The sequence below is a fragment of the Lasiosphaeria miniovina genome (assembly GCF_030549165.1).
Source record: "Lasiosphaeria miniovina strain SMH2392-1A chromosome Unknown B0T26scaffold_1, whole genome shotgun sequence".
NCBI lineage: Eukaryota > Fungi > Ascomycota > Sordariomycetes > Sordariales > Lasiosphaeriaceae > Lasiosphaeria > Lasiosphaeria miniovina.
The window spans coordinates 2948243-2971328 of record NW_026848220.1 but is presented as its reverse complement, the minus strand read 5'-3'; the positions used below and the strand labels follow the sequence as shown (position 1 = coordinate 2971328).

At 55.0% G+C, this 23086-nt stretch overlaps 5 protein-coding genes across 5 annotated transcripts; 4 read left to right on the top strand and 1 right to left on the bottom strand.

Annotated features, from left to right (window-relative positions):
- The first annotated feature begins 462 nt into the window (after positions 1-462).
- Positions 463-3473, top strand: B0T26DRAFT_36317 (fungal-specific transcription factor domain-containing protein). The gene is made up of 5 exons (XM_060434611.1): positions 463-844; positions 988-2135; positions 2208-2326; positions 2384-2618; positions 2691-3473. The coding sequence occupies exons 1-5, from the start codon at positions 593-595 to the stop codon at positions 3448-3450; spliced, it is 2514 nt and encodes an 837-aa protein (XP_060302660.1). The 5' UTR covers positions 463-592; the 3' UTR covers positions 3451-3473.
- A 1882-nt stretch (positions 3474-5355) lies between these two features.
- Positions 5356-7101, top strand: B0T26DRAFT_736635 (uncharacterized protein; the record flags this gene model as incomplete). The annotated part of the gene is made up of 3 exons (XM_060443350.1): positions 5356-5488; positions 5555-6849; positions 6886-7101. 3 exons carry the CDS (start codon positions 5356-5358, stop codon positions 7099-7101), a joined length of 1644 nt encoding a protein of 547 aa, XP_060302659.1.
- A 2260-nt stretch (positions 7102-9361) lies between these two features.
- Positions 9362-11278, top strand: B0T26DRAFT_745784 (uncharacterized protein; the record flags this gene model as incomplete). Its single annotated transcript, XM_060444612.1, has 2 exons — positions 9362-9621; positions 10978-11278. 2 exons carry the CDS (start codon positions 9362-9364, stop codon positions 11276-11278), a joined length of 561 nt encoding a protein of 186 aa, XP_060302658.1.
- Positions 11279-15144: 3866 nt separating this feature from the next.
- B0T26DRAFT_631881 (uncharacterized protein) lies at positions 15145-16485 on the bottom strand (the record flags this gene model as incomplete). Its single annotated transcript, XM_060436393.1, has 2 exons — positions 15145-15891; positions 15955-16485. The coding sequence occupies 2 exons, from the start codon at positions 16483-16485 to the stop codon at positions 15145-15147; spliced, it is 1278 nt and encodes a 425-aa protein (XP_060302657.1).
- A 2801-nt stretch (positions 16486-19286) lies between these two features.
- On the top strand, positions 19287-20925 carry B0T26DRAFT_760240 (uncharacterized protein; the record flags this gene model as incomplete). The annotated part of the gene is made up of 3 exons (XM_060446382.1): positions 19287-19448; positions 19555-19842; positions 19931-20925. 3 exons carry the CDS (start codon positions 19287-19289, stop codon positions 20693-20695), a joined length of 1215 nt encoding a protein of 404 aa, XP_060302656.1. The 3' UTR covers positions 20696-20925.
- Between the last annotated feature and the right edge of the window lie 2161 nt (positions 20926-23086).

The window sequence follows — 23086 nt, the reverse complement described above, 5'->3', positions numbered from 1 at the left end:
GATTGCGTGGTTCTAATCTCTGCACTCATGCAGCAGCATCCCGCCAAGCGACTCGCGGCCTTGGCCTCGCTTGTGCGGGCAGCTGCCACTAGGGTGGTTTCCATTTATATCTAGAACGACCTAGGCTGGTTGATCGCGACTGCCATAGCTTTGATAACGGATCACCACGATACCTACCCAGCGTCCTCGTCCCAGGGCGCCGTGTTCCCATTTGCTCTCGTCCCTCCCTCCCTCGTCTCTCCTCCTCGGGAAGCTTGAGCTGTCAATGTTCGCTGTCCACGGTCTCGTGCAATACAATATTTAAGGTCCTGCCCCGCAACACACCCAGGCATGGGCTTCCCATGCCCAAATTCTCATCGGCATAATAAATCCCCTTGCATGCCCACTTATGCCATCAACCCGCGCCTTTAGAACTGCACATCAGTCCGAGAGCCCTAGACCGGGCTAGTTTCGCGCCTGCTAGTTTCGCGCCTGCGTGACCTACGCTCCTAATCGTCTCCGAGAATGGTAGTACACGTCAAGCTTGTCCTCCGACTCCGACTCTCTCTGCCGACTGCGCCTGAGGAGAGAGGCACTGGCTCTGGTCCCTGTAATGGATGCCTTGGACGACGCCATGGACGAAGACAAGCCAGGCGACAGACCCCCTCCCCCCGCGCCTCAGCGAAAGCCACCGCCGGCTACCGGCAAGCATCCTGCGGCGTCGGCCTTGAGCCCGTCTGCACTCTCGCCGACTGCCGACCCGGGTTCTTCGACCGGCAGTGCCCAGGGCGCGTCGAAACGGAGAAGGGGCTTGGGAGTTGTCACGCAGAACGCTTGCACGGAATGTCGCAAAAAACGCGCGAAGGTCAGACAGAATTGCTTTTTGTTTTGTTCGCCCTTCCTTCCTTGATTAGTCTTTCTCCGCCCCCAACTGCCTGTCGCGCGTGACCCTCCAAAAAAGAGATTGAAAGGGAAAATATGTGCTAAATATTCTTTCTTGCGACACAGTGCGATGGGCAGACACCATGCGCTCGGTGCAGGGGTCAAAAGGACGTCGAGTGTGTATACGAAATACCCGTCCGCCAGTCCAAAGAAACCCTTCGGCACGAGATCGACCAACTCCGCCGCCAGCAACGCAGCAGCGAGCAAGTCCTGTCTGCCCTCGCCCGTCCTGACCCCCGGGAGGAGGTTTTAACGCGCCTACGCAATGGGCAGACGGTCGAGGTTATATCAGAATGGCTTCGGGCGGATCTGGCTTCCGGAACCGGCTCCCATCCGCCCGGCCATGGGGGCGGTGCGCCTACAATTGCTAGATTTACAAGCGCCGGAGCCCGCGGCACCAGCAGCTATCCCGTGATAGCTCCAGGGATAAGCAAAGCCATGAGCCCAGTTTCTAGCCAGCACCCACACAGCAGCATGAGGCTTGAGGCGGAGCAGCAGAGCCCGTGGGGTGGACACTTCTCTTCCCACAGTACGACTCGTAGCGATTCGCAAGCCGAGACCATGAACTGGAGCTCGGAGACTGTTAGAGGCCTGCCGCAATCGATGGTGGGGTCGTGGCTCGAGAGCCAAGGCCAAGGCAGCACATCTGATCCTTTGAGTTTCCGTGGTCTAGATCAACTCCTCGCTCCTGATTTGCCTGAGATGCGAGTACCTCCTGGGACGTGGACAACGATCACGGCGGATGCTGGGCTTGTTAAGCACCTGCTGACTCTCTACTTTTGCTGGGAGTATCCCACCTTTGCTTCGTTGAGTAAGGAGCACTTTCTCCGCGACTTCATGGAAGGTCGGGCTCGCTTTTGCTCGTCCATCCTTGTCAACGCTCTCTTGGCCTTGGGATGCCGCTTTTCCAGTCGACCGAGTACTCGAGCCAACCCAGACGACCCCCACACCTCGGGAGACCACTTCTTCAAAGAATCGCAACGGCTCTTTTACCAAGAAGAAAACCACCACTCATTAACCACAATTCAGGCCCTAGGGATAATGTCCATCAGGGAAGCGAGCTGCGGCCGAGATTCGGAGAGCTGGTACTACGCAGGCCAGAGCATTCGGCTGGCCATTGAAATGGGATTGCATCGTCTGCAAGACGATGGAAGGGACGACGACGAAAGTGCCGTCCAGGCTGCTACCTTTTGGGGCGCGTTTGCCCTAGACCAGTACGCAGCATTGGCCCTTTCCACCTCTGTCCGCCCCACGTTTACCCATATTGGACCCTAACATGCAAGCAGCGCGTGGTCCCTGGCAACAGGCTCACTTCCTCAATGCTCTTGTTTTCCTCGCCTACCGCCGAAGCCCGCTATCATTGATGACATTGAAGCGTCGCTGTGGATCCCATATACAGACGACGGTAAAGGAATCACGATCCCCGGCCCGGCTCTGGAGGGAAAACTAAACCGCTCACCAGGGGCTCCCCTCCAGCGCTCGTGCGAGCAGCCTTCGAATGTTCGTTCCGTATACACGTGCTTTTGCGAGCTCAGCGAGCTCGTTCACCAATCATTATACATACTCCATTCTCCCGGCAGACCGTTGACAAGCAGAGACTTGCTTAATATCTACACCCAGTACCTGAATTGGTATGGCCAGATACCAGAGGTATTGCGATTGGGACACAACTTTACCCCTGCTGTCTTGTTTGCTCAGTAAGTTCCTTGCCTGGCGGCCATGGCTGGCGCATTTTGGCACCGCGAGATAGTCTGACGCTTAGTGTTTAGCATGTATTATCACTTTGCCATTCTTCTTCTGTTTCGGCCTCTCATAAAACTACGGATCATTGGATCGAGCATATCTCCGCGCGATGTATGCTCCCAGGCGGCTGATGCCATCTCGGGACTTTTGCGGTCATACTCGCAGCTTTACACGTTGCGGTGCACTCCGTCTTTCGTCCCGTACTTTGTACTTACGTCTTCGATCATGCATCTTGCCATCGGGGCGACTGTTGGCGAAGTCTCGGCTCCAACTGCAGGAGGCGGCGAATCCACGCAAGGCGGGCAGACGCCACAATCATCTCATTCAGCTCCTGCGAGGGTGCCGAGAATAGGACCTCGTGTTGCCGAAGCAATCAGCCGCGGCATCGCAGATTTGACTGAGATGGCACCCTGCCACCATTTTGCAGAGCAAGCTCTCAACATTCTCCGCTTTTTGGTGAAGAAGTGGAACATCGACGTCGACATACACACAACCAATGATCAAGAGTTACCGCCTATACAGCCCCCAGACTATGCACAAGCCACGCGGCCCGTGACAAGCAGCCTCAACTTCTTTGCGCCAAACGTCATGGAAGCAGACTTTAACTGCACCTGGGGCGAGGGTTCTCCGGCAGCGCCGGGTGCCGCAACAAGCCCGAGGCCAAGCACTGCTCACGAAATGGCCAACGCATCAGAAAACCCATTGTTCTGGCCCTTCCCGATGCAGGGGCGCCCCATACTGCCGACTGGACAAGAGTTGGAAGAGGCAGGTTTCGAGCTGCTTTAGTGAGGCGTCGGTAAATTGCAGCAGACCACCAAGGCTAGGGCGCAGCTAGCCTTGTGGCAACTTCTCAGACGCCGGGTTTTTTCTCGGGGCTGCCCGGGTACTCTGTGTAGACAACAAAGACAAAAGGGCCCACATGCCTAGCAAGGCCATGGCGGCGGGATACAGCGCTCGGCACACACGACATCTAATGAGGGAGGGTAATGGCACCAAAAGCCAGGGGTTTGGTGTTGAGTTGCCGCTTTTGTACGACATTTCAGATTTGTGAGCCGGTGCATGGTAGGGGAGCAAGATAGCCGGCTGTTTAGTTCGATTCGATACCCATGCCGTATTCTTGGTCTGGGAAGTAAAAATAATGGCATCCCATCCGTCTTTTGTAACATGCGGCGAAGTCAGGGATTTGGGGCCTCTGGAGCTATATGCGGAACTCGGGGAAGTCTGTGATCGGTACCAAACATTGTTCACCAACCAACTACCCTAGCAGGACCTCCCGAGCGGCCCGCGAGACAATATTCTCGGCAAGTTGACTGGGAGGTTGTGGTTATTCCTCTCCGTCTCTCCACTGGAGCCGGCTACTTGCATCCTTGTAATCGAGGTTCAAGCTCAGGAACGGAGAAGAGCCATTTCTGTTCTGCCAGTGACAGTTTGTGGCGGCGATGGCCCACCAGCAGTTTGCCGTGAAGGGGAAAGGGCAGGACGGTAAAATGTTGTCGTCATATGAGCACTCCGGAAGAGGCTCGCGAAGAGAGCGGGAGACAACGCAACCCACCTCCCCCCCAGAGCCGGGGCGCATCGACTTGCAGGCTTGAAACGCAGCTAGTGCAGCCATCGCCTCCCGAATGAGCGCAGCGGATACCGGATTCAGCTGTTGCTCTCTGGTGGCCGGCGGAATTCTGGAATGATTCTGATGGTCCATTGCCTCTCCCCTGCCTGTCTTGGCTCATCTGAAGACAAGATGGGCAGGGCCACCAACGGGGCCCTGCAAATCCCCTCCCCACCGTTCCCGAGGACAAACAATGGGCCAACAGCAAGGCCCATCCTCAGAGGGCATTGGCGGGTTGTGATTGGCCGCCACTATGCAGGCTTGGTGTTTCGAAACGCTCAACCAGCAGCAGGCGTCTTGCGGTGTTGCTCCTTGCTGCTCCCTGTTGCTCCTGGAAGTGTTTCAGGTGGCACAGCACCCCCCAATTAAAGGCCTGTTCTCCGAAAAACCCTCCCGCAAGTCTGCCCTACGATCTGCCGCACCCTGTCATCGCTGTGCGGCCCAATTGCCAGCAGTGGGTGGATGGATGGTCTGTCTCCATCGCCGCCGGGGTGTCCTCGTTGATTGACGTGTTGCTGCTGCTGCGCTGCTGCTGCGCTGCTGCTGCTGCTGCCGCTGGACCGTATCCGTACCGTGGACGGAGATCGTGGGCATCTGGCCCAGCGCTGGCCATCTTTCAGTTCTTCCTCCTTCCTCCCCGCGCGACCTTGGACCTTCTCCGCGTTCTCTTTTGGTCGCTCCCGGTTTCTCGGTGCCTCCAACCCACACCCCCTGCTGCTGCTCGTTGTTTCTGGGGTTGGTTTTGCTTTTGATTCTGGAGCTGGCGCTGTTGCTTTTGGTGGTGGCACACACACACGGCGGACCGTGGCCTCGTATTATATCCTCGAGTTGGTCCCGCTCCCGCGCAAAGGGCACGCACACGGCCACCACACACCCACCACCTGGACCCAGAACTAACTCAGGTCAGCGCCCGCTGCTGTCTGGACCACCCACTTCCTATTGGTAACTCTTTCGCCATGGCCTGAGCCGAAAGGCCTTTTTCATGTTTTCTGTTTGCCATCGCGTCGATATACACTCGCACATATATATACTTGCGCGTCCTCCAGACTGAAGGCCGGCCGAGTTCAGCCTCCGGCCGCTCCCTCATGGATCCGTTCCGCAACCCTCCACCCGACAGCCTAGCCGCGGCCCGGCTTCATGTGCAGGCCCTCACCGACTGCGGTCTCCCACGAGAGGCTCTGCTGCGAGCCCTTCTCGAGAACTATGGCCCCAGCGAAGGTAGGCTTTGGTGATGCGGGCGCCGTTTTTTAATCTCTCAAGCAACACGCAGCTGACTTGTTTCAGCTGACGCCCCGATGAGCATGGAGATGGACGCGGGGCATCAAAACCAACCGCAACAAGATCAGCAGCAGCAGCAGCAGCAACTGCAGCAACTGCAACAAAATCCTCTGTTAGAAAAGATGGCCGGCGCCACCTACAATACTCGGCTATCCGTGTCAACGACGAGCTCCCGGTCATCAGGAAGGGCGAGTGTCCTCTCCACAGCAGCGTCAGTGAGCTCAGTTTCGACACAGGCAACCCAAGAAATGCCGCCGCCTCTAACTTTACAGACGCCCACGTCGGCGCCCGCCCCCGCGCTGACGCCGGCGCCCGTTGCCGCGAAGAGCAACAATCGAGGAACGTCCAAACCCCAGGGCGCCTACTGGTGCACCTTTTGCGATGTCGCCTTCCAGCGCAAGTTCGACTGGAAGCGCCACGAGGAAGAATTCCACGAGCGGTACAAGCGGTATCCGTGCCCGAATTGCAACCGTATCTTCTGGGGCGCCAATTCCTTTAACCAGCACCACAAGAACGCCCACGGCTGCACAACATGTCCACACGCCGATGCGGTGGTCAGGTATACGCATCGCAAGCAGGCATGGGCCTGCGGCTTCTGCGGCGGGTTTCTCAGCTCGCGGGATCGTTATTTCGATCACGTCGCCCGTCACTACGAGGACGGCTGCAACAAGCAGCACTGGAACCACTCCCTCGTCGTCTACGGGTTGTTGCACCAGCCCATCATTAACCACGCGTGGAAGGAGCTGGATGCCGCTCTGTACGGTCACCTGCCGCGCGGCCAACAACCAATGCTCGAGTGGAATATAGAATTGACGGGGCATGCCCAGGGGTTTCTGGAAGGAGAGAGCCCGGGGAAGCTGCAAGACCTCCTCGAGTTCTTCAACGAGACGCGCGACGATCCGCGATTCCTCGCCCGCCTGGCTCACGACCAAGCCGTGATTCTCTTAAGACATGAGATGCCCTCACCGGTCGCATCTACACCTGCCCCTCGGCCCATCTCAGAGCCCCCAAAGCCGAGGCCAAAGCCATCCATGGCGTCATCAACGAAACATTTGTCAACGCCCCAGCACGGTAGTAGCATAACCCGGAAATACGATGGCCATCCGATACTGAAGAGGCAGCGCAGCATAGCACCTGCTCCATCCAACTTCTCGAGGCCCCACGTCTTGCCGGGGACTTCTCACCAGCTCGACCAGAGCACGCTCATGTCGCCGTTCCCGCAGACTATCTTGGAGGCCCCGGAAGGGGATTTCTTTGACATGGCCGCTGCTCAGATGCAGCAAGCGCAGCATCTCACTGGCGTCCACGCACGTTTGCAAGCCCAAAACCACCAACAGCAACAGCAACATCATCCACATCCGCAGCAGCACCAACAACCATCACATCAACGACACCACAACCCAAACCACTTGACCACCATCCCAAACCTACACAATAGTATATTTGAGGACTGGAGCAGCATAGCGGCGACGGTCGTGGACGAATCAGCCTTTTCCATGAGCGAGGGGTGGGAAACAGATCTCGGGAGTCCCCACCCCAGGCCGGGTGGCTGATCCTCTTTTTTTCTTCTTTTTTTCCCCCATCTTCTTGTTCTTTTTCTTTTCCGTATTCAATGGCAAAATAGGCGACAGGCGTTTCAGTGTGTGCGGTGAGCGGGTGTTAGAGGAGCATTCGCACCCAGGGTTGCAAGCCATTGGCGGCTGCTCTCTTGTTTCCATCGTCATCTTGGCCATCCTTCGAATCCATCCGTCCATCTACCAATCGAAGTCATCATTTTCCTCCAATCAAGTCTTTTGCTTTTCCTTTTGCTTTTCCTTTTGCTTTGCACTTGGGGTTGAGATGATGAATGGGTTCCATCTCTTATTCGCTGGTTTGTCTCTTTCTTTCTCTTTTTTCTCTTGGTATGCCTTTTTTTTTCTCTTTTCTTTTCTCTTTTCTCTTCTTTCTTTTCGTTTGGGTCCTTCTCCGCATCAATCCCACCTACGCTGGCTTGATCGCGTGGTCGGGCCTACTCAATATTTATACCAATTTTTTCTTTTCTTTTCTTCTATTCTCGTTTTTTTCTTCTTTCCTTCTAATGACAGCCATGGTAATGTGTGTATCTAGATCTGGGCAGACGGGTGGCGGCGTAGGCATGTGCGGGGAGTGTGGGAGTGTTACCACGGCAAGCATTGCGGCATCCTGGCTAGCGGGCAGCGGGCGGCGGGCGGTTGGGGGAGGGGGGGGGGGCTTGATTGACAGATACCGCGCGGGGTAATGCGACATAAAAGTTCGAACTAGGAAGAGGGTGGTAAGCAACCAAGGGCGAAGGGGATCCCCCCCAACCCTTACAGACTGGCACATGTAGGGCATTGGGGTGCTCCAAAAAGAGGATAGCAATGATATCCAGCAGGTGTCCATCCTATCTATCTTGACTTGGAAAGCCGCACAGTGCGGTCCGGTGTTCTTTGTTCTGGGGTGATGCCGATGCCGATGCCGATGCCGATGAGCGACGGGGCGGCCGGACGACGTCGACGAGGTCACGGCCACGGCCAAGCCCGAGAGGCCGAATTACAACTGATGTCACCCTAAAAAAAAAATAAAGGCCCGAACCTGAGCCTCAATAGCCAACGCTTCAGATTGATTGCCCGATCGTTTCGCTCTTTCAGCACACACGCACAAGCACAAGCACGACATCAGACGCGGTGTAGTGACGTGCTGTGCATTGCTGTGCCGCGCAGTTAAGCGCTTAGGCGTTTCGTCGCGCCTCGCGGAGGACGGAACCTGAAACCTGCATGTTTATTTTTTTAGGTGCTTACCTTACCTGTGTTTTTTCCCCTGCCCTGCCCTGGGGCTCCTTCCCCAGCCTAGTAGCGCCTGCCCTGCCCTGCCCTGCCCTGCCCTGCCCTGCTGCCCTGCCCTGCTGCCCTGCTTTCTTCTTTCAGTGGCCGTTGCCCTGCGCTCGGCCTTGCACCCCCTGAACGGTTATTGTTGCTGCTGCTGCTGCTGCTGCTGCTGCTGCTGGGGTGTAGGGAGCCCCCACTGCCCTGAACCGCGCTCAGCCTCGGCGGTGGGAAACGGTGAGCTTCAGGGGCAACGCAAGGCAACGCAACCCGATCTGAGCAATAGCTATACATAGCCTCGCCACTCGTCACCCGTGTGTGTTTCCTGCTATTCTAGGCTGGTCTACGCGTGCGCGCGTGCGATTGGGCCCGGGCTCAGCCGGCGACGTCCGCTGCACCTGAGACGACCTGACTCTCCCCAGTCACCTGTCAGCCTTACCTCCTACCGTAATTACGGTGGTAGTCTAGGGGATGGGATTGGGGGGCGTGTTACAGGTGAGGTGGTGAGAGTAGTTAGATGAGCAGGCTACTGGGTTGTATTACTTGGTGTACGTAGATATTAGCTGAAAAACACGGTGCTACTTGCCTACTAGTCGATGCTAAGGGTGAGTTTGTCTCTAGCGAGGCGTGTGTGGTTTTAATCTTAAAAGGAAGGAAATGGGCCGTGATCGGTTTCTGGGCAGGTGGTTTTACACTCATCGTTCCCTCCGGTTCAGACTTCTGCCTTCTCGACTCCTCGTTCGCTCACAGAGACTGCCTTGGTTGTCTCATACATTTAGACGGAGACTCTCGATCAGCTTGTGATACTCTCTAGTCCTGAATTCGTCGGGAGGTCCGGGCTGACGTCAAATTGCGTTCCTCGGGCCGCTCATGTACGTACGTCAGCAACCTGTGACTCACGCGTCAAACCCGTTCAAGTGCTGATCAAGGACATCACGGCCGGCAGAAGACGAAATAAAATTCATCATATATTCCCAGTCCTCAAGGAATCATGACAAACGCCGGGAAAAGCACCAAGTCCATCTCCGCCGGAACAGGAGGATCTGGATACCAATACCAATACCAACCCGGAGCCGAGAATCCAGCAGAGCACTACTCATCGATGGACCGATGGATTGGCGAGTCCGCGCGCGACGAGCCATGGAGTCCCGTCCACCCGCGCGGCTACCCCTACAGTCCAGCAAGCAAGGGCGGCCATGGGAAGAAGGGGAAGGGCGGGACCGACGCCGACAAGTCTAAGAGCAAGAGCAAGTAAGACGAAGGAAGACGACGCCGAGGCGGGATGGCCGAGATTCTTATTGTCTGGTAGTTTGTCGGTTGTGGGTGCACAGCACGGCCGACGATGTAATTGTTTTTGGCATTGTAAGATAGTTAATATGAGGAGGCAGTTGGCAGGCAGTGCCGGCTACTGCTTAGGGAGGTTTGATTCTCGTTGGGCGAGGTCTGTAACTTTGTACTTTGTTTTGTTTTCTATATCTGTGTGTTTACTGTACAACAAGCCAATGAGAAGATTCTTGAGTCTCGCAGATGGCTGAGACTACAACGGAAGTCTTGAGGATCCGGCTTTTTTCATCTCTTCATTTTTTAATCAGCGATCGTCAGCGTGAAATTAAGAAAGTCATGCCGACCACGAGTCTCGGTCATGTTGTTCGTTGGACATCGGGGTTGTTGCTGCTGTCGATAGTGCCGTCATATCTGGCGTTTCATAGGGGCTAGCAATCGGGTGCAGGATTTATCAACCATCACTGGATGATATATTCCCTTCCTTTTCTAATGGTAGGTTGTCAGTTCATTGGTCTATATAGCTATATATCTTGTCGATATCCATGGTGGGCACACAAGCTTCTTGCCTCTCTCTTTCTTTCTAACTGCACTCAGACTCGAATGCCATCTGAATTTCCATCTTTCGGGACAAGGCAGAAGATTCTTGTGACCGGCGCCAATGGCGGACTTGCATGCGGTATCGTGCTCAGCGTCATCCTAACGCCAGACAAAAACCCATCACCGGCCTCGGCCTCCACTCCGCTCTCAATAAGACAACTGCTCCTCCAAATTTTATTATATTCTCTCCCTTGGTTCATCATGGCTACCTGGCGGCAGGGAAGCTAGCTCCGTTCATAACCATGTGCCATCGCGCAGGATCTCACCGATTTGAACCCTCGTCATAAACGCCAGGCTCAACGATCATTATCGAACATCCAAATTTTATCAAGAAGACCACCCGAGCATTAGTTTTGAATCTACCCTCTTTTCTGCTAGCTATTGGTCATGCTGCTGCTTAATTAGAGCATAATCCGCGAGTGCGGTTGCAACATCGTGGCCGGATCATCCCATCGATATTGAAGCCCCGGGTGACATTGAGCAGAAACCCAGCGACGACAAGCCCAATGTGGATGACCAAAAGCTGACCGTTTCTTGTCCGTTGTACAAACATTCAGTGTAGAGCAACCCCATCCACAACCTCTCGGCGGGTGCTACTGAGGGAAATCAAGATGCCAGTCAGCAACAACAGCATTGATACTGTAGCCACGGGCACCAGGAGCAGGATTCAAGAAGACCTTATCCTGAAAATACGGGGTCTGGCGCCACACTACTGCCAAGACATAGGCCACCTCTTCTGTCGGTAGCTGAGCTACAACTTCGTCTCCGCGCCAACCGGATTTCCAGAATCACCCAAGTCGTTGTCATCGACCCGGGCTCCATGGGCACGCCATCTCTTCACCAGCCAATTATTTCTAGTTCACGCGCGCGCTCTTATTCGCCGCCATCGTGCTTGCGCTCGCTGGGCCCGGTAATAGCCCTACTCGGCGGCCCCAGCCGGCCCGTCTTCTGCACCATCGCCAGCCTGTCGGCCGACCTCGTGGCCGCCACTTACAGAGCCTGGTCTCGCCCGAGGGACCAGTATTGAACCGGATGGGGTTAAGGGACCTGGGCACCGATCACGGTCTGGAGTGCCAACTCGTTAACCGTGGTTAGTAACTAGGTACGCCTGTGAACAGTCAAAAGCAATTTTCTGGTTGTCACGTTTCAGGTTCTTGTTCATATTGGCTTATTTCTTCTCGACTCGGCTGAGGTAACATTTGCCATGGTAATTAGCTGAAAGGTGGCTGGAGGTAATGTCATAGCCTTATTTACGGACTCTATAAGAACGGAAACCATAATAATATGAAGAAAGACCTTTGCCCCTAATTACGTCGCGAAACTTGCCGCATAATTACACCGGACAACATCTAAACGCCTCGACGAAGTAGCGTAGCTGGAGAATGGCGAGTAGTCACCCGGATCATGATACCAACCTAGGCTTAACTGTTATCCCGATGACCTGAGTGGGTGGCTAAGGGGGGCCTTCCCTTGTGTCGTCGTTGACACTGACTTGGACGGGTGCATTCCGCCCGCTGAAAAGGACTCAAGAACTAAAGTCATGGTAGGACACACACCGAGTTGAGAGGCAGCGAGTGATACTAAGCTTCCCGAAGCCCAAAGGTAATGTTGGAATAACATACTGGAATGACGCGCTGATCCAAGGAATGCGGCTCCGCATTCCTGGCCACAGCAACGTCTGTGGAGGAGCGGGCCTGACAGATGCATATATATTGGCCTACGCCCACCTGTTCAGATAGATAAAAAGACAGAAAGACAAAAACGAATCCATCACTTGAACCACCACCTTACGGCGCGCAGCGCGCCATGCTGTTTCTAGTACCGGTACCCTGGTGATTCCTACAGGTAATTAACTCCTTGAACTTCTAAAGTGTCGTAAGCTACCGCTGCATCAGCATACAAACTAGACGCCTGTGGCCTGGAGATCTAGGCAACAATCCTTGTATTGAGTATGAGATGTGTTGGCTGTAGGCCAGCTATCCCCTAGCACATGAAGTGGCTTGAGGGAAATTTGATCAATATCTTCCTACCTAGTTAGGAAGTCGAACGCAACGCCGAAATCTCTGCGCGCCTCAGGACTCCGGAGCAATCCGAGGGGAGGACTGATTTGTTTGCTCATCAGCAAACCGAGGCCATCCTCCATACGCCACCCGCTGCTCTCACTGAACAGCCTGTGTATTTCAGTTGGAGAGAAGATGCCGAACTGGAGAGACCACGATCAGCTGCGATTGCGTGACTTGTGCGGAGCCCAAGACATGCGGTGATGTAGAAGCGGAGGTCCAGCTCGGAGTGTGCATGGCTCATGGCCTAGACCAAGGGGCCGCAATGGTCGAGGTCTTGGTGGATGATGTAATTTGATTGCGGGTGTCTCTGATAGCCGGCCACTCGACGAGGGCCAACTGTCCAAGGCCATGCCAGGCTTTGTTTAGGCAGGGAACTGCCGCCCACTCCCGTTGGTAAATCGCAGGCGCCGTTATTCACCGTTCTTCTCTTGTCTTCCTTCGCGAAACAACAAGCGAAATGGAAGAAAAAGGATGAGGATGGGAGGGAGAGCGACAAGAAGGGCAGCTACGGCCTCAACTCAAACCCCCCTCCCTACCCCAGGGACCCCAATCACTCCTCCCGCAGCCCCAACAAGTTCCAAACGGGACCGCTAATTATCATTCAGCTTTCCCAGGGGCCTGAGACGTGCGATTGCAAGGCATCGGTGACTGCTTGCGGGGTCTAAGCGGACAGCTCAACGGAGTAATTACATGGGGCCATGCCGCCATTCATTGATACGGTAATAGGCGATACTGAAGTGGCGCGATATACCTAATTACGCATCAGAAGGCGTTTGGGATTAAGAAGGGGGAAGGGGATGACGATGATAGTAGCGGCGGTAGCAACCATGAAGGGAGTCGATATCTATGGGCTGTTGGGACTAGGATGGCCGACAAGGCAGTCATCAAATACATTTCTAGTCTTCAATATTATGATTCTAGATGCATGCCAGCCAGAGGCCGAGGTTGGTTCGACGAGCTGCGTGTCGTGTCGTGTCACGGACTGCCGCTAATCCAATCCCGGCCTTCATCTTTCTTCTTCCTTTCTTCCTTCTTTCCTTCCCCGTCTCCATGACTCTGTCTGCCGGAGCATACGCCTCGGCTGGGGGAATCCCGATGCTTGTTTTCTGTCAATACCCCAGTCACAATACGGGGCCCATGCTGTGCTGCGGCGCATGGGCTCGCGACGCTAATGCAAGCCTCAATCATTTATCGCCGCATATATCGAAACTAGAACCTAGATTGTAACTGATCACCAAAAAAAGCAAAAGGCAAAAAATAATTGGGGTTGTTGGTCGTTGAGCTTTTGTGACTTGTCGACAGTCGTCGCACGTCTCCGCGATTCGTAGCGCACTGCGAGGTCTTTGTGTCCGCTTTCCATGGCCTCTGTCTGCACGACATTATTGGCCAAGACGAAGCTAGCGAGCTATCCGAGTGGCGTTCAACGCCAAGATTAAAAAAGAATGAAGGAAAATCAAATTCGACGTCGTGCCTGTGTGTTCGCGCCTCTATATACGGGATAGAATAGCCGAGGCATAATTATTCATTAATACTTGCTTATTCCATGCCAGCAGAGGCTGTCAACGGCTGCTCTGGGTTAGGTACAGTCCAGTCCAGTACGGAGAAAGCCGTGTGAGTGATGTGTGTGTGAGTTCAGAGTGTATGTCACGCTGTGGTACAAGAAACGAAGAGGGGATGAACGAGGCGGGAGCCCTTGGCCCCGAATACTGACTGGTACGGGTACGTGGATATAGTGGTCCCGAGCAAACAAATGAGAAACAAACGATTATCGACTCGACTGGCCACCCCTTAGCCTTGGCCGGGACGTTCTGGATCACCAGAGGCAAAAACTGCAGATTTTCAGCAGCGACAGGCCCCCAAAGTCTAGGTAGGATCTACCCGGGCGCGATAAGAATCAAGAAGCTTGATAGCAGCGTCTGAAGCGGCGCGTACTGTTCGGATAGATACGAAGTACGCCCAGGCAAAACGCCAGGTTGGTCGGGTCGGCGGGGGGCAGGGGCAGGGGCAGGGGCCAGGCCTCCAGGGTTCTAGAAGGCGGTCGGATGGATGGATGCGACTGGCTGCCCGTTCAATAAACTCTGTGGAAGGAAGGGAACGTGTGATGTGACTGGCTCGATCTAGCTCTGCTCCCTGATAAAGTGAAAAAAAAAAAGGGGGGGGGGGGGGGGGGGGGGGGGGGCAGGGTTAACTATGAGTTTGTTGGTGGCGGAAAAGCGAATCAAAAGCACCAACGAGGCATAGCTACCTGTAAATGAAGCTAATTAGAGCAAAAAGGCGAACACATCATCACCTGCACACTTAGACGTCAATTGAAATCCGCCTGCATCATGTTGTTGGTTTCTAGTCAATTTTTTCAACTGTTTCTCGTTCCGCATTTGATTTTTCTTCTCCATCATGTGGATATCGTAATAAATAGTTAGGTACATAGTCTGTCCAAGTAATTCGAGAACAGGCAAGGCAGGGGCGTGAAGGACCCTCAAAAAAGACAAGGAAAGGGCGTTTTGCGTTTGTTTTGAAAATAGATATAGGCAGAAAAAAGGTGAATGATTACATATCCTTATAGCTAAGAGTCGCCTTCCTGTTTTAGTTTTGTGTCTATTGATGAGAAAAGTAGGAAATGGTTCTTTTGTTCACAGGCGCCGCGATTGCTCGACGGTTTGTACACACCATCATGTCAAGAGACGGAGAAAATTGACATGTGGAAGGAGGGGCGCCTGATGTTAACGAGCGTGGCTGCAAGAAAACGCCGAGGGATTTGTCGTCCGCTTGCAAATCGAACACAGCTTCCGAGACTTCTTCTATCCCTAGACCTAGTCTAGACCGGTCACATTTAGATGTAGACGTAGCAGAAGGGGCCGGACACGGTGCTCAGGACGTCCTTGATCTGGCGGTTGGGGCCGCCCGAGAAGCCCAGGTCAATGAAGTCGGTGAGCGTGGTGTTGGGGCTCGCGGGCGAGTTCATGAAGGTGTTTGTGCCAGAGATGGCAGACGAGGTGAACTGGCGGGTGATGGGCGACAGAGACTGCCACATCCACCAGGTGCGGTCGATCATGCCGTGCAGCAGGTAGAAGGCCGGGTCACCGGGCGAGGTGAAGACGTCACGGCCCGGGTCGCCGCCAAGCGAGTAGTGGCCGCCGCCGTGGATGCCAATGTTGCCGGATCCGGGGATGCCCTGCATCTGCATCTGGAACGCCTCGACAGTCTTGGGGTTCAGGATGTTGGACAGGATAGCAGTGGCGTTGGCGTACTTCTGGTTGATCTTGGTGGTCAGATCGCGCTTGAGGCAGCGGGGGTTATAGGCGAGGGCGCCGGCCGGGTTGCCAGCCGAGGTGCCGCCGGGGAGGTCAAGGGCGACGGGGCCCAGGTTGACCGACATGTCCTTGAAGGGGCCCGAAGTCACACAGCCACCGCCAGTGCCGGCGGGCAGGTAGACGGGGGGGAGGCCGGTGGAGGCGCCGAGCACAATGTCGGGCTGGTTGTCAATCTTGGCGCCGTTGCCCGACATGGAGGTGGCGCTGCCATCAAAGATGGGCGACGACTCGAGGCCAGTCACGGCAGTCTTGGCCCAGTCCCAGTACTGTGAGGGGAGGGAGTCGTGTCAGCACGGGGTTTGTCAACAACGGGGGACGAGTCTGCTTACCGGCTGGGTGCCCTTGTAGCCGCACTCTTGCTGCAAGGCCTGCTCGTAGATCCAGACATAGTATCTGTGCCACGACAGGAAGTTGCCCGTGTAGTGGATCTCGAGGGTCTGGTTGATATGGGTGGCGACGAAGTCGTCAAAGCGCGTCTTCGCACCGGGCGCCAGCTGGGCGGGCGTCTTGGCCGGCTTGGACTGGAGGCACTTGACGGCGTTGATGTAGGAGGTCCTCTCGGCCTTGCTCAGCGCGCCCCATTCTCTCCGGATCTTGAGGTTCAACAGAGTGCATGGGGGGTCGCTACGCTTATCGACAGACGTATCACCGCGCTTCTTGCGGGCGGCCTCATCCTCGCTGACTCCTTCCTGGGCCTTCTGCAGGGCCTCGGCGGCCAGCGTCTGGAGCTGTTCCAAGTCGACGGCGGGGTCCGAGGTAACGACGAGGCTAGAACCATCCTCCTGGTCTTGGGGCACCGGCGAGCCAAGGACGGCCGAGGCGGCCTGGAGCGCGAGCACGGCCAAGCACGTAGCACGCATCTTGGCTTAGTATTGAGAGTCGAGAGGGACTCGGTCGACTGCAGGCTAGTGTGCTTATTAGATAGTGAGCCACGAGGGTGCAGGCAAGACACGTGGAAAACAAGGAAGAGGAAGGATGAGCTGCATCAAAAGACGTGAAGAGGACCGCGCTGTAGCACTACTAAATATGAGAAATCCATATGGAGTGTACAGAGACCCCGTCGTGCCCGCCAGCGGCGAATAAGATGACGGCCCATAGTCGACCGGGGGGGCTCGCCGCAGTGGCCAACCAGGCCTCACATCTTCACTCATGTTGTTAGTGTTGGCTACCCAGCCCAACGGGTCTGCTGTCTGTCTAAGGTAGGTTCAAGATAGGTTAGGTAGGTTAGGTAGGTCTGGGTCTAGTCGCTCTCGACTTGGTGGCGCTACCAAGGTAATTGCCTGGGCCTAGTCACTACACACATTCATTGCCTAGGGTGAGAATGAGACCAGAATCCGCACGTCCGCATTGATAAGGGCATCCCGACCAGGTCCAGAGAAGATGAGGTGAATTTCATGTCCGTCAACAATGCACCATCGCAGCACTGAGCAATGCAGGCGGCGGACGACAAACGGGGCCTGGCATCGTTTATAACACGCTAATACGCTGTAGTAGTAGCACTCGACGGGGCCGGACTCCGGCGAGGTAGGCGAGGTAGGCAAGGTAGGCAAGGTAGCAAGGAAGCTGGTCCCTCGTTCACCTTGGCAGGCATCGCATTGCACAAGCTGACCGTCGCCGAGGGGTTCGCCTCCCCTCTCTAGTCTCTGGGGTGGGGCCCACCAACATTCCCTGCTACTCTTGGCGTGTCTCCATAGTTCACACTGTCGCAGAGTCAATCACACCTTATCATTTCCGAGGCTCCAAGGAGTGAGGGAGTAGCAAAGCTACTGTACCTACCTAGAACGAACCTTAGGCAAGGTGCAAGGTGCAGTAAAGGTACGGAGTATGGAGGCAGGCGTGGAAACGAAAGGGAAGAGGGGGCGAAACTCTACGCCGTCTGAAGTCGGCACTGGGGCTAGCCGACAAGTGATGCAACACAATTCTCCGAAGGAAAATAAAAAGGAAACAACGCCTCAGAAAACCCACCTCGCTTATTATCCAAGGAAAGCACGTCTGGTTTAACGCGCAGTTTCAGTCCCCACCTCCGCACCCGCCTCCACATTCCGTTCCTCTTTCTTTTCTTTTTCCTTCATACACTACAACAACACGTGTAGAGGGGTTCTGCAATGACAGGACAGCGTATCCGGACTAGGCAGCGCGCGTATAAGCGATCGAGCCCCCTTTCGCCTTCTTTTCTTTTTCGCATTCTCGATGCATCAAGGAAGCGAACCCTGGCGAGACTCGAGGAGCATTTGCCACGGTGCACAATCCCACCAGGAAATATTGAGTTGCTGCAGCGTGTCCAAGCAAGTCACAGGGAATGTAAGACAGCTGCTGGCTGCGCAGTGACCAGAGGCAGTGAGTGGGCTAGATGTCATGGAACTCCCACTCTCTCGTGGAGCCGGGTCCATTCAACCGTTCTTTCCCGCTGCCTCTAAGGCCCTAACGGGCAAGACGATCACGTACTCAGTAAAACTGTCAGGACATACAGTACAGTGCAGGTCGATACGCGTGTTGACGCTGGCCCAAGCTGCCTGTGGTATATGTGGTGTCTTTGGTGGGGGAAGACGTTTCGCGCATCGGTTCCTCGCATGGAATTCCCTGGCTGGGTGGCGTTCGTTAATCCATCCTCCGGCACCTCCCGCGGAACCAATCACGGCACAGTTCAGGGGTATCCAGGTGTGTGTGGCGCCTCTTGGACAGGACGAGACTAGAGCGGGCTGCCTTTGGGGCTGCCCTTTTAGTCCTTGTCCGCGGCTCGGCTTTATCATCCGGTCTTGGTGACGAGAGAGACCGACTCAAGTCTCGAGCGAGGGGACTGCTGACTGACACAGAGCCAGAGGCTAAAGTAAAGCAAGCGCGAGCTAGGCCTTTATCACACACGCTACCGGTTTTCAAAAAAAAAAAAAAAAAAAAAAAAAAAGAAAAAGAATGATAACGCAGCCTATAGTGCACACCACCCCCTGCCCCCCCTTTCCTCGGCCACCAGGGCGGCGCCGCATTGACAAACATCAGGCTAACCGGGTTACCGTGAGCCCCGCGAGGTGCCGTCCTGATTGAGGAGGTGAGATAACCTGGTTACGGGGCCCGCCCCGTCCGCAGTGAGCTTGGTCCCCTCGACAGAACAGGGCAGGGCTCCGGTGGATGTGGAAGCAGCCAGGGAACAGCCAGGAACTAGACGCCGTTGACGTGCTTCGCTGCCACGACAAAGTCGTACAGCGCCCGGGGAAGCATTGGAACGAGGCCTGCCAAGCCACCAGTACGCTCTCTAGCAGCAACGTCGAGCTGCAGAACCGAGCCGAAAACTGTGCGCTTCGCTCCCGTGGGGAGTTCCGCCCTTCCTTTCTCTGCTGTCGAATTGTGAGCAATGGAGCCCAGGTAGCACATACGACTGTGCAAAACCAAAAGCATTCAGAAGCGGAAACGTCCCGTGGCGTTTCCAACGTCCCGTGGCGTTTCCAACGTCCCCTTGGCAGCGGGCTCTCGTCTCCTGGTCCATGTGCAGTATCTATCTTAAATTCTTTCTGTCGAGATCGTCCTCCTTGCTTTCCTTCAACGGGGTTGCTATATCTAGGTTCCACCGCCCTCCCCTCGTCCTCGCCGACCCCCAGGAGGAGCACTGCTTGTGACAAGTGATCAACCTCGCCAACCTCAAGATTCCCCAGATTCACACACGCCGATCATGGCCGACTCGGGCGCCGTCATGGCCCTGCCATCAAACCCGGACGAGGACGCTGGCCCCAAGATCATTGGAGTTACAGTCTTTATCACCTCGCTGGCCCTGCTCACCTACTCGACTCGCATGTATGTGCGGTTGTTCATGGTTCGCAACCTTGGCTGGGATGTATGTCTACCCCCCCTATTCCATACCTGGGGTCTGATCCCCCGGGTTTTTGCGAACGGCGTGCCACGCATCGGTAGGGCACTTGCTGATCAGGAAACCAAAACAGGACTACATCATGAGCCTGGCAGTGGCCTTGGTCGTCACGGGCCAAGGATTCATCATTGCATCAGTCAAGTACGGCGCTGGCCGCCACATGGGCGACATCCCGATGGAGGATATCCCCAAGGGCGTCAAGCTCAACTTCATCACGCAGCCCATCTACCTCTGGGCCATCTGTATTGTCAAACTCGCCGTTGGAGCCACACTGCTGCGCATTGCGAGCACCACCTTCTACAAGCGCCTAATCGTGGGAATCATGGCTTTCATGACCTTTTACACGACCGGCTGCTTCTTTGTGAGTGCCATCCTGACCGTCGCCCGTCGCCCCCCTACCTTTGGAATGACACCACCCTCCTGACTAGTGCCTCTTTTGTATCACACAGACCGTCGTCCTCCAATGCACCGACATCCGCGTGCTCTGGGACACAAGCATCCAGGCGACGTGCTGGGGCCAGAAGACGCTGCAGGGTCTCTCGTACACCAACGTGGCGCTCAACATCCTGACGGATCTGTGCTTCGCCGTCTTCATCCCGATTCCCATGCTGTGGAACCTAAACGTGAACACGCGGACGCGCCTCTCGCTGATGGGGGCGCTGGGCCTGGGCTTCTTCGCGTGCGCGGCCGCCTTTGTCAAGATCAGCTCGCTGGTCAACTACGGCAAGCTGGGCGACTGGCTGTGGGACTCGCGCGACATCACCATCTGGACGACGATCGAATGCAACGCGGCCATTGTGGCGGGCAGTCTACCGGCGCTGCGGCCGATATTCAAGAGCATCCTGGGAACCAGCCTCGGCTACGGGCCCAGCACGGGCGGTCAGAAGGGCGGCAGCGGTATGGGCTACTTCCGCGGCGGCACCCACGGCGACCACCACGAGCTCAAGAGCGCCACGCGCGGCGGCAAGATGGGCGGCATCCACGACGAGACAAGCAGCGAGCGCGCCTTCAACGCCGCCACTGCCTTCGAGATGGGTGGCACGGACCGCCACCACAACAAGACCTCGGCAAACACGACCGTCTTCGCCGACCCCGACGCCCTCTCCAGCGACGAAAGCCTGCCCCGCCAGCACCCTATCGACCACGCCAACAACGGCCGCAAGGGCATCACCAAGACCACGACGACGACGGTCGACTACGCCGTTACCAAGTAGGAAGGGGAGGCGAGCGAGCTAGCGCGTTTGCCTCTGTTTCTTACTTTCTTTTTTCCTTCTGCTTTGTTGTTCATTCTACTATTGTACATTTACGCACTATACCATTGTGGCTACACGCCACATCACGCCAAACCACGCGCGGGGCCGGCCGGGTAGGGAAGGGCATAAAAAGTCCCTTTTCCAATTCCCAGTCACAGAAGCAGATTTTTTTCTAGCAAGTTTTGTTTTTATGATACCAAAAAGCCAGAATGAACCTGATTGAAAATGATTGAAAATGATGAAAATGAAAATAAAAAACTATTTTGAACACACAGACCTAACCCATGACGGATGCTTGAATGCTCTCTTTCTCACGCAAGACTCGCAATTCAGTGTCATGGTGTGTGACTCCCAACTTCTTTCCCTCTCGAGATCTACATAGTCCTATTAGCTTATTTATTTTTATTCTGTCGGTACTTTTTCCCACTCTAGCTTCATTCCCGAATCTAAATACCTGAGCTCGGGTGCCTGATAAAAAAAATACAAGTCAAGTGCCGTTCTTTTCCTGCGTCTTTTCGTCTCCATGTGCGTCGCATTCCTCCACTCCCCCTTTCCACTTTCTCCCCTCGCCTAGCTGCTTTATACTAACCACCATATTAGCCTAGACTCGCATATGGAGAACAAACTAGTAGACTAGACTCGGAGGCAGGCACGTGCATGGAAACTTCTCCCCCTCCGGCTCAGGTGTAACGGCGCTGGTGCGGTGGATACAGACTCCAAAACTGCAACCCTGCCGCCCCTCCCAGAGTCTGGAACTAGTTCCAGGAACGGGGCCACGCAGAAATATATCACCATGCATGCATGAAAGGGGTTCACGACTTGAGTTATCAGTAATATTTTCTTTCTTTTTCTTAGGCTGTGCTGCCACCCTAATTCTATTGATTAGGTGCAGGTTGCAACCGACACCCACACTACTAAGCCTAGTTAATCAACATATCCCATTTAGTAATGGGGCATACGTGTCATACCATGACGGTATGACTAATAGAATAGACTACCCCAGGAACCAAAATTGCATTGGTAGGTAGGACTCCACCCGTTGTGGGGGCAGTACCCCGGACTAAGAAAGAGGGTCGAGAAGGAGAGGAAAAAAAAAAAAGGGGGGGGGGGGGTTGCATTCGGGTACGGACGGACGAACGCCCCAGTCTGTGCGACTGGGGGTGGTGGCAATAAACGGCGGCAGTTGTGCGGCGTTTTGGCTTTTTTTCCCTTCGTCTGACATCTCCTTTTCGGGGCGCAGGCGTAGATCACCAAGAGGTCGCGAAAGAGACGTTGATTACCTTAGCTACCTTAGTTTCGGGTAGGAACTGAAGATATCCGAGGGAGCGGGCGGCTCGACCTTGGGCACTCTGATTTTGTAAAAACAATGCATTGCATGCAAGCTGTCAGTCTAGCTCTGGCTCCATCTGTGCATGTCATCTCACGAACTCGTTTTCTCTCTTTTTGGCTTTAGAGGGTGGAACCCCCTTTTCCCCACTCGATAATGGGGAAACCGTTTTACGAGAATGGATCCGTGAGGAGCCGCATCCTCGTCGGCACTCGGGTGGACAAGGACGGGGGACCCAAGATCGCGGCGGATCAACCCGTTTGCTGATGCGAACATTGGTCTCTTCCGAAATTTAAACAAAAGGCCTCGGTTGTTTTATGTTTAGACCCTCTTGTTGTCTCGGTCTCCGGGTCTCAACGTCTAGCGATCGCCCTTGGCCCCTCATGCTTTCCCCTGCCACACCCGATGTTCTTTCGCGTCTTTCGCCCTTGCCGGCGTCGTGTTGCGTATTTTCAGAGACAGAAAGGCCTTCAATTCTCGATTCCGACAAAGATCGGCCATCTTGGGGATCGCCACGGCGTGCTTCCAACTTGATTGTGATTTAAACGCCCCAATATCCGCTCCCCCGCTGTATAAGCTATGGTGTAGACGCTGCCCGCGGCTTTTGCACCTGTCGTGCAGAAACCTTGGAAGCGAAAAGGCTCGAGCTCTAAATCTTAACCGTCGTGAGGCTGCTGTTTGATGATCTAGTAACAGCAGCGGTACGAGGACCGATGGAGAAAGGGCCAACGGCGGAAGGCGTCAAGAACGAAGGGCCAGTGCAAAGTAATTAAGGGGCCTAGTAATTGTGAAAACAAACAAGTCATCGGTCGCTATAGCGGCTTATACCTCGCATAACTTGCATACCTTAGCTTTGCCTTCCAAATTCCTGAAATTCCGAGCTTGATTGTGCTTGAGCCGTGGACCTGTTTTTCAAGTGAATTTGGAGTTTCAGGCCACTCCTCGGGAACATTGCCTCCATTTGACTTCGACTCTGTTCTATCTACCCAGATAAGGTATCTATAAGACATGCCAAAACCAATTCA

Bases quoted from the DNA above. Each gene is read 5' to 3' on its own strand.
- B0T26DRAFT_36317 (XM_060434611.1), top strand. From the start codon at position 593: ATGGATGCCTTGGACGACGCCATGGACGAAGACAAGCCAGGCGACAGA. The intron at 845-987 runs GTCAGACAGAAT...CTTGCGACACAG, and splicing joins GTCGCAAAAAACGCGCGAAG to TGCGATGGGCAGACACCATG. The intron at 2,136-2,207 runs GTACGCAGCATT...ACATGCAAGCAG, and splicing joins GGCGCGTTTGCCCTAGACCA to CGCGTGGTCCCTGGCAACAG.